Here is a 10,201-nt window from a genome sequence, read left to right as displayed (position 1 = left end):
ATTGCTAAAAATTTAGTTTAAGCTGGGAAAGTTTTTATTTTGCATGACCAGTTGAAATAGGGGAAATTACCTCTAGCTTTTTCTCATCTAAATTTAATAAGCTATGGAGAAGGCTTGTTTTCTTCTGTGAGTGTGTGTGTGTTAACTTCGCTTCACTTATTTTTCTTCTTTTATTTCTCTTATACGTAGGCCCAACAAAACAGGAAGAAATAGATCAACTGCCGAAAAAGACTATTTTTACCTGGATAGATTCAATAGACAAAGGTCCCCTAACACTTTTGAAAGAATGCATGAAAAATCAATTCAAAGTCAAGGTAAGTTCAGTCTGGGCCATCGTAGTGTAACAATACTTGAAGTTAGTTGTTTAGTTTAGTTGGTTTCAGTAACGAATTTTCTTCAAAAGAAGTGTTTCTTTGTCATATTTGTCCTATAAGTTTACCATAGCCCTCTCCCCCCGCAAAAGAACTTAGTATATGTCGTTAAATTAATCTCAGATGCACAAAGCTATTACGAGTTTTATATAAAACCAATTTTTTTTTTCTTACAAAACATGGGAACGTTAATATATACGAGAACGTTAATATATATATATATATATATATATATATATATATATATATATATATATTTATATTCTATATATATATATATATATATATATATATATATATATATATATATATATATATATATATATATATATATATATATATATATATGTATATATATATATATATATATATATATATATATATATATATATATATATATATATATATATATATATATATATATATATATATATATATATATATATATATATATATATATATATATATATATATATATATATATATATATATATATATATATATATATATATATATATATATATATATATATATATATATATATATATATATATATATATATATATATATATATATATATATATATATATATATATATATATATATATATATATATATATATATATGTTCAGTGACATCGCACAGTTTAACTAGAATTAAACGAGGAGCACACTGCCCTATTTAACTGTTTAACATACTTTTTTGTACTTTTCTTTGGTTTTATTCCAAGATCAGTTTTGTCTGAATAAAAAAAAAACTGGAAGGCCAACTTAAAAAATTATACTAATCAGAACGCGATCTAACAAAACGAAGTGAAATAATTAGGCCATGGTAGAATTCGTGTAGTTTCTACGGTGCTTCGTTACAGTTTTGGCTCAAAAACTAGTCAGATGTAACTAACCAAATTCAAGGCCCCATTTTTGAGATAATGACTTAACCTTGATAATGACCAACTGCTGCCGGGTTCACGGTTACGTCATCCGTTGTATTTTACAAAACCTTTATGCGGTGAGACGACTATAAATTTGGGTGAAAATACGCAGCGTTAATTTTTATTTGTCAAATTGTTTTTTTGTTTTTGGTTTTTGTCAATGAAACTATCCTTTGGCTATAAGGTTCATTCTAAATGAGTTAATTCAACCTTACTTTTGGCAAGACTCGGGCCGTAGCAACTGGAATAAACTAGGACGTTTATTCGCGGCAAGCCGTATCTAAACGGCCAAAAAGTCCCAGGAGTGAATGTCCAATGAAAAGAGAAGCTTGCTAATAAGACCAGCTAGTGAAAATTTTCGCAGATAATATTTAAGAAAGCAAGTTATTTGAAAATTGACCATACTCATATCGCCATAATTAATTTATCTCAAGAAACTGGAATTAGTAGCTGGGTCTCAGTTCAGGTTTTTAAAAAGTACCATTCATTCTCTGAAGTTATTGATATATAAAATGGCGAATTTTGCAGGTTCTAGCCAGTTCTTTTCTTCTCATAAATGTTGGCCTAGCAGCTTTCCAGTAGTTGTGAGGATCAGATGGAAAGCATGGCCAGTTTAGCTTACCAGCTCGCGAATAATGCCTATGGATCGTCGCTTGTCTAAACTACGTTGGTTTTCTCCAAGCTCCAGACGCTTTCGGAAACCTCATTTTCAATACGTACCGTTCTTGAATTAACGTCTACTTAAATTCCTCATTTTCTGAAACTTTTCCAAAAATTTCCGCTTGTTCAAACATCTCGATTTTGTATTGAAGGTGCAGCAAAACGGCAGTTATACCCATAGATCAGTGTTCAGATTCTTTGATCTGAAATATAAGTGTTCCCTCATGCGGGGGTTAGGGGTAAGGACCAGCCTGCCGAAATCCTACTTTTTTCTGAATTTCTGGCCAATTCTTATTTAAAGTATCAAATAAAATCTGTTTTTTTTTTATTATTGAACCTCATCCGAAAAAATCACGGATACATGCCTGATTCCAAGGTTTCAAGGTTTAATTAATTCAATTCAAGGTTTAATTTTAAAATATCTGTACAAAATAGACATAAATACAGGGTAAACGCCGGAGACACAAGGTCGAATGGCCCCTGAAACTAGCTGAACTGCTTCCGTAATGAATCCAAGATTCATGGCTGAAGATGGTCAAATACTACTAGAGGCGAACCTCATATTGCGTTATTTGTTCTTCGGATGTACTTTCCTCTTCTTTTCTCTATCAGATTTACGGATTCAGATATATGGGAGAAAATACACTCAACCCAAGACTTCTGTGAATATCACATACATGCGAAGAATTACATACAAATGAGAAATTGTTTGGTAATGCTATGGCTGAAAGCATATTTTCAGTATTTGCACATCACGACACTCAACAACAACAATTTTTTTCTTGAAATCACGCAAAAATAAATCCTCGAGCAGCTCACACTTCCATAAGGCACGTCCACAGGGGGGAGGGACACCGGCTTTAAGTCACGCAATGCTGGCGGGGCTTCAAAGTCCTTACCTTAGATCTTGGTTCCTCCGGAGCCATTGGTGGCGCATAGGGCATCAAAGAAGCCTCTCTACTTGTTCCGCAGTGGTGCTGCAATGGCTACGTCTTTCCATTCAGGTACTAACGAGGTATCAGCTATCCTCATATCGTGGTCAAAAGTTCACCTCAAGGTGTTCTTTGGAAGGACTTGCCATCTTCTGCCGTCTGGTTTCCACTTGCAGGCTGTCCGAGGAAGACGGCCTTCTGTCATACGGAGTAAATATACCTTCACCGCAATGTGTTCCTTGGAAGGACTTGTCATCTTCTGCCGTCTGGTTTCCACTTGCAGGCTGTCCGAGGAAGACGACCTTCTGTCATACGGAGTAAATATACCTTAAATATGCCCATTTCTTCTTCCTTAGGACAACAGTAATGAGAGGCTGGCCCGTTCTACTTCGGATTTCAGAGTTAATGACCCTCTATTGCCAAGTTGTATTTAAAATCTCCTCAGGCAAATATTTTCGAATGCAAGGATTCTTGTTTCGAGCAGTTGGTTCATTCTCCAGCCCTCACTAGCGTAGAGGAGGATTGAGAGCACATTGCTGGTGATGACACGTAGCTTTAGTCGCAGAAAATATTTCCTGATTTAGTCATAGGCAGCGCGCTAGCGCTGCCTAAGTGAAGAACGATGTGGGCACAATGTGTTTTTTTTCTCCATTCCCGGGCACTTCATATCGAAGGAGTTGTCGTAGAAACTTCGAAAAGGGCTCATTCGATTGTAAATTGGAGTGTCTAGTGCTTTTTAATAATCGAAAGTAATTGAAGGGTAACTACCCCCCCCCCCCCACACGCCCATCATTTCCCCAAACACATCCAATAAAAATTTTGATATGGTCATTGCTTTCATCGTAGCTATTGCTAAGCTATATAGTATGTTTTTGAGGTGAGCACTCCCCCACAACCCTCATTGCGAGCGTTTTAAGTATGGCCCTGGTAGTGTGTTAGGTTTTTATAGAAGGTGTAGTTAAAGAAACCTAATAAAAGGCTAGATTATATGGGCGTTAAAATTACCATTGCCTCGTGCGATAGTCGAAAGTGATTGGTGGGCAACTAGCCCCCCCCCCCCCACGCTCATAATTCCCCCAAACACATCCAATTAAAATTTTGAGATAGCCGTTTTGTTTAGCGTAGTTGATTTCCAGATAGAAAATATGTTTTTGAGGAGGACACTCCCCCACAACCCTCGGGGCAAGGGTTTTAAGTTATGCCGTGGGGGCATATAAGGTTTTTATAGAAGGCGTTTCCGTAGAAACTTAAAAAAAGGCTCAATCGATTGGAAATTCAAAGGGATAGTGCCCTTTTTAATAGTCAAAAGTGATTGGAGGGCAACTAGCCCCTCCACACCCATCATTTCCCTAAACACATCCAATCAAAATTTTGAGATAACCATTTTGTTCAGCGTAGTTGATTTTTTGTATTGTTTTGTTTTGTTGATGCATTTTGTTTCTACAAGAACATCTTTTGCCTTTGGTCAGTTTGAACTCCCTTCGCAGGAGTAAAGAACACTTGGTTTTTGCTAGAAGTGCCCGAAAAACTTCTGGGAGACCTTCAGGCGGGCTGGCCTGCCTATTAAAACATAAACTACTCCCGCTATCCCCTGTGTGTTATCGTGAATGTGATTATTTCATTGCAATCCGTCTTGCTAACCTAGTTCTTATTAATCTATACCTCCCTTGCGACCAAAGATCATTTTCCTCTCTAACAAAGTATACTAAAGCATGTGCATCGCTGAAGTCCCTTCTTATTAGTGTTGAGAGTAATGGACTGGATTGGATCCTTTTAGGCGATATGAACTGTGATATAAACTCTACCTCAACACGAACTGATTTATTTTTGGATTCGCTACCTAATGGCTTACTGGCTATCGGGTTTTGGATAAAGATGCATCCCATTCATACATACATAATAGCGGTTCATTGTCTGATATTGATCACTGTGTTGTTTCTTCTTATGTTTCTATTAGTGATATTCAAATTGACCACGATAAACCGCATTATGACCATCTGCCCCTTTCAGCTACTGTCACCATTAATACGACTCGGGCTGAACGGAACTTATGTACTAATTACAAAAAGTGGATAACCAACAGAGACTGGAATAAAGTGGACTGGCCTCTATATCTATCAACCCTTGCTCTTCTTTTGTCTACGATTAAAGTTCCATTTAATTTACTCTGTACCAGTGGTATATCCCCACAAGCTCGAGTTCAGCTGAATATATATTACAGCCAGATTGTTTCCTGCCTGAAAAAAGCTGGAGAAGTGGCTGTCCCGCTTTGTTGTTTTAAGCTTAAGACTAGAGGCTCGATATGGAAATCTGACCCTGATTTAAAAATTGTGAAAAATCGAGCAAAATTGTGGCTTAGAATTTGGGTAGCGTGCGGCCGCCCTTTAAGGGGTCACCTTTTTGACATTAATTAGAAAACGAAGTTGGAGTTTAAACGTTATCTTCGTAAAGTAAGGTACAATGGTGTAGTAACAACTTTTACCTTTTACCAACTACAAACTTTTACTTAACACTATCAAATTTCTCTTAGAAGTAACAATTTTTCGTCAGTGATAACAAGTAATCTACCAAAGATACCAGATTTTTCTTAGAAATAACAATTTTTTCGTTTATGATAGCAAGTTTTCTGTCAGAAGTAGCAAGTTTTCCTTAACACTAAAAAATGTTCTTCTCGAAGTAGCAACTTTTACCTTAATACTAACAAATTTTTACTTAAGGCTATCAAATTTTTCTTAGAACTAACTTGTATATCCATTCATGATTAAATGTTTTATTTAAAAAGTAGCAAATTTACCTTGAAAATAACAAATTTTCTGATCAAAGTAACAATTTTTCCTTAATACTAAAAGAGTTTTAGTTACAACTATCAAATTTCTCTTAGAAGTAACAATTTTTCGTCAGTGATAACGAATTTTCTGCTAGAACTAACAAGTTTTCTGTCAAAGATACCTAATTTTTCTTAGAAGTAAAAATTTTTTCGGTTATGAGACCAAGTTTTCTGTCAGAAGTAGCAAGTTTTCCTTTCACACTAACAAATTTTCTCATCAAAGTAAAAATTTTTTCCTTAACCCTAACAGAGTTTTAGTAACACTAACGCATTTTCTCATCGAATCAATAACTTTTTCCTCAATACTAACAAACTTCTACTTAAAAACATCAAATTTTTCTTAGAAGTATAATTTTTTTCTGTTCATGATAAAAAGTTTTCAGTCAAAAGTAGCAAATTTTCCTCAACACTTACACATTTCCTCATCAAAGCAACAATTTTTTCTATAATACTAACAGAGTTTTAGTTACAACTATAAAATATCTCTTAGAAGTAACAAGTTTTAGTCAGTGATAACAAATTTTCTATTAGAACTAACAATTTGTATGTCAAAGATACAAAATTTTTCTCAGAAGTAACAATTTTTTCGTTTAGGATAGCAAGTTTTTTGTCAGGAGTAGCAAGTTTTCCTTTCACACTAAAAAATTTCTCTTCGAAGTAACAACTTTTTCCTCAATACTAACAAACTTTTACTTAGTACTATCAAATTTTTCTTTGAAGTAGCCATTTTTTCGCTTATGATAACAAGTTATCTTTCAAAAGTAGCAAGTTTTCCTTAACACTAACAAATTTTCTCATCAAAGTAATAATTTTTTCATTAACACTAACAGAGTTTAAGTTACAACTATCAAATTTCTCTTAGAAGTTACAATTTTTCGTCAGTTATAACAAATTTTCTGCTAGAACTAACAAGTTTTCTGTCAAAGATACCTAATTTTTCTTAGAAGTAAAAATTTTTTCGTTTATGAGACCAAGTTTTCTGTCAGAAGTAGCAAATTTTCCTTTCACACTAACAAATTTTCTCATCAAAGTAACAATTTTTTCCTTAACCCTAACAGAGTTTTAGTAACACTAACGAATTTTCTCATCGAATCAACAACTTTTTCCTCAATACTAACAAACTTCTACTTAAAAATATCAAATTTTTCTTAGAAGCATAATTTTTTTCCGTTCATGATAAAAAGTTTTCATTCAAAAGTAGCAAGTTTTCCTCAACACTAACAAATTTTCTCATCAAAGTAACTATTTTTTCCTTAACACTAACAGAGTTTTAGTTACAGCTATCAAATATCTCTTAGAAGTAACAATTTTTCGTCAGTGATAACAAATTTTCTATTAGAACTAACAATTTGTATGTCAAAGATACAAAATTTTTCTCAGAAGTAACAATTTTTTCGTTTAGGATAGCAAGTTTTTTGTCAGGAGTAGCAAGTTTTCCTTTCACACTAAAAAATTTTCTCTTCGAAGTAACAACTTTTTCCTCAATACTAACAAACTTTTACTTAATACTATCAAATTTTTCTTTGAAGTAACCATTTTTTCGCTTATGATAAAAAGTTATCTTTCAAAATTAGCAAGTTTTCCTTAACACTAACAAATTTTCTCATCAAAGTAATAATTTTTTCCTTAACACTTACAGAGTTTTAGTTACAACTATCAAATTTCTCTTAGAAGTAAAAATTTTTCGTCAGTGATAACAAATTTTCTGCTAGAACTAACAAGTTTTCTGTCAAAGATACCTAATTTTTCTTAGAAGTAACAATCTTTTCGTTTATGATAGCAAATTTTCTTTCAGAAGTAGCAAGTTTTCCTGTCACGCTAACAAATTTTCTCATCGAAGTAACAACTTGTTCCTCAATACTAACAAACTTCTACTTAAAACTATCAAATTTTTCTTAGAAGTAACAATTTTTTGTCAGTGATAACAAATTTTCTGCTAGAACTAACAAGTTTTCTGTCAAAGATACAAAATTTTTCTTAGAAGTAACAATTTTTTTATTTATGATAGCAAGTTTTCCTTTCACACTAACAAATTTTCTCTTCGAAGTAACAACTTTTTCCTCAATACTAACAAACTTTTATTTAAAACTATCAAATTTTTCTCATAAATAAAAATTTTTCGTTTATGATAACAATTTTACTGTCAAAAATGGCAAGTTAACAACTTTTTCGTCTATGATAATAAGTTTTCTTTCTAAGATACAATACTTTTCTTTAAGTAGCACTAAAAAATTTTCTTATCGAAGTAACAATTTTTCTATAGTCATAACAAATTTTCTTTAAAAAGTAGCAAGTTTTTTGTAAGAAGTAGCAAGTTTTATGTCAAAGATACCAAATTATTCTTAGAAGTAACAACTTTTTCGTCTATGATAATAAGTTTTCTGTCAAAGATACCATTTTTTTCTTGAAGTAACACTAAAAAATTTTCTCATCGAAGTAACCATTTTTTGTCAGTGATAACAAGTTTTCTGTAAGAAGTAGCAGGTTTTCTGTAAGAAGTAGCAATTTTTCTGTAAGAAGTAGCAAGTTTTATGTCAAAGATACTAAAATTTTCTTAGAAGTAACAACTTTTTCGTCTATGATAATAAGTTTTCTGTCAAAGATACCATATTTTTCTTAGAAGTAACACTAACAAATTTTCTAATCGATGTAACAATTTGTCGACAGTTATAACAAGTTTTCTTTTAAAAGTAACAAGTTTTCTACCAAAAATACCAAATTTTTCTTAGAAGTAACGATTTTTTTGTTCATGATAAAAAGTTTTTTATCGGAAGTAGCAAGTTTCTCTAAACACTAAAAAATGTTTTCCTCGAAGTAGCAACTTTTATATTAATGCCACCAAAATTTTACTTAACGCTATCAAATTTCTCATAGAAATAACAATTTTTCATTAGTGATAATAAGTTTTCTATAAATAGTAATAAGTTTTATGCCAAAGATACCAACTTTTTCTTAGAAGTAAAAGATTTTTCGTTTATGCTAAAGAGTGTTTTGTCAGAAGAATCAAGTTTTCCTCAACACAAAAAAATGTTCTTCTCGAAGTATCAACTTTTTCCTCTATACCAAAAAACTTCTAATTCAAAGTGTCAACTATCTCTTACAAGTAAAAATTTTTTATCAGTCATAATAAGTTTTCTATAAAAAGTAGCAAGTTTTCTACCAAAGAGACCAATTCTTTCTTAGAAGTAACAACTTTTTCGTTTATGATAACAAGTTTTCTGTCAGAAGTATCAGTTTTCCTTGCTATAACAAATTTTCTCTTCGAAGTATTAACTTTTCCCTCAATACCAACAAACTTCTACTTAAAACTACCAAATATCTCTTAGAAGTAACAATTTTTTCGTCAGTGATAACAAGTTTTCTGTAAGAAGTATCAAATCCCCTGCCACAGATACCAAATTCTTCTTAGAAATATTAATTTCTTCGTTTATGATATCAGGTTTTCTTTTAGAAGTAGCAATTTTTCCTTAGCACTAAATACTGGTCTGCTTGACGTAACAACTTTTACCTTAATACTAACAAAATTTTACTTAACACTATCAAATTTCTCTTAGAAGTAACAATTTTTCGTTAGTGATAACAAGTTTTCTGTAAGAAGTAGCAATTTTTCTGCGAAAGATACCAGATTTTTCTTAGAAGTGACAATTTTTTCGTTTATGATAACAAGTTTTTCGTCAGAAGTAGAAAGCTTCCATTAAAACTAATAAATTTTCTCTTCGAAGTAACAAGTTTTTCTCAATACTAACAAACTTTTACTTAAAACTATCAAATTTTTCTTAGAAGTATAATTTTTTTCCGTTCACGATAAAAATTGATCTGTCAAAAGTAGCAAGTTTTCCTTAACAATAACAAATTTTCTAATCAAAGTAAAAATTGTTTCCTTAATACTAACAGTTTTAGTTACATCTATCAAATTTCTCTTAGAAGTAATGATTTTTCATCAGTGATAACAAGTTTTCTGTGAGAAGCAGCAAGTTTTCTACCAAATATTCAAAATTTGTCTTAGAAGTAAAGATTTTTTCGGTTATGATCACAATTTTTTCCTCAGAATTATCAACTTTTCATTAACTATAAAAAATTTTTTCTTTAAGGTAACAGCGTTTTTTTCAGTATCATCAAAATTCAGCTTAAAACTACAAAATATGTCATAGAAGAAACTATTGTTTCGTCAGTGATAACAAATTTTCAGTAAGAAGTAGAAAGTTCAATGTCTAGGATACCAAATTTTTCTTAGAAATAACAATTTCTTCGTTTATGATAACAAGTTTTCTGTTAGAAGTAGCAATTTTCGCTTAACACTAAAAAATTTTCTCCTCGAAGTAACAACTTTTGCATTAATACTAACAATTTTTTTCTTAACACTATCAAATTTCTCTTAGAAGTAACAATTTTTATTCAGTGAAAACACTTTTTCTGTAAAAAGTATTAAGTTTTCTACCAAAGATGCCAAATTTTTCATAGAAGTAACAATTTTGTGATT

The 10,201-nt window shown here is 31.6% G+C and overlaps 2 protein-coding genes across 4 annotated transcripts in view; one reads left to right on the top strand and one right to left on the bottom strand.

Moving 5' to 3' along the window:
* The window catches only part of LOC148940694 (U7 snRNA-associated Sm-like protein LSm11), a 66,437-nt gene that overhangs the window by 19,626 nt on the left and 36,610 nt on the right, over positions 1-10,201 (top strand). The window contains exon 3 of the mRNA XM_089105504.1: positions 190-314. Coding sequence (XP_088961630.1) covers positions 190-314 — 125 coding nt within the window. The remainder of the gene's footprint in view (positions 1-189; positions 315-10,201) is intronic.
* LOC148940695 (uncharacterized) overlaps positions 1-10,201 on the bottom strand; it is a 193,633-nt gene that overhangs the window by 154,421 nt on the left and 29,011 nt on the right. The window lies entirely within an intron of this gene.

Source organism: Artemia sp. Qi Xiang Cuo, chromosome 19, assembly GCF_049724085.1.
Source record: "Artemia sp. Qi Xiang Cuo chromosome 19, ASM4972408v1, whole genome shotgun sequence".
Classification (NCBI taxonomy): Eukaryota; Metazoa; Arthropoda; class Branchiopoda; order Anostraca; family Artemiidae; genus Artemia; species Artemia sp. Qi Xiang Cuo.
This window is presented reverse-complemented; position numbering and strand designations above follow the sequence as displayed.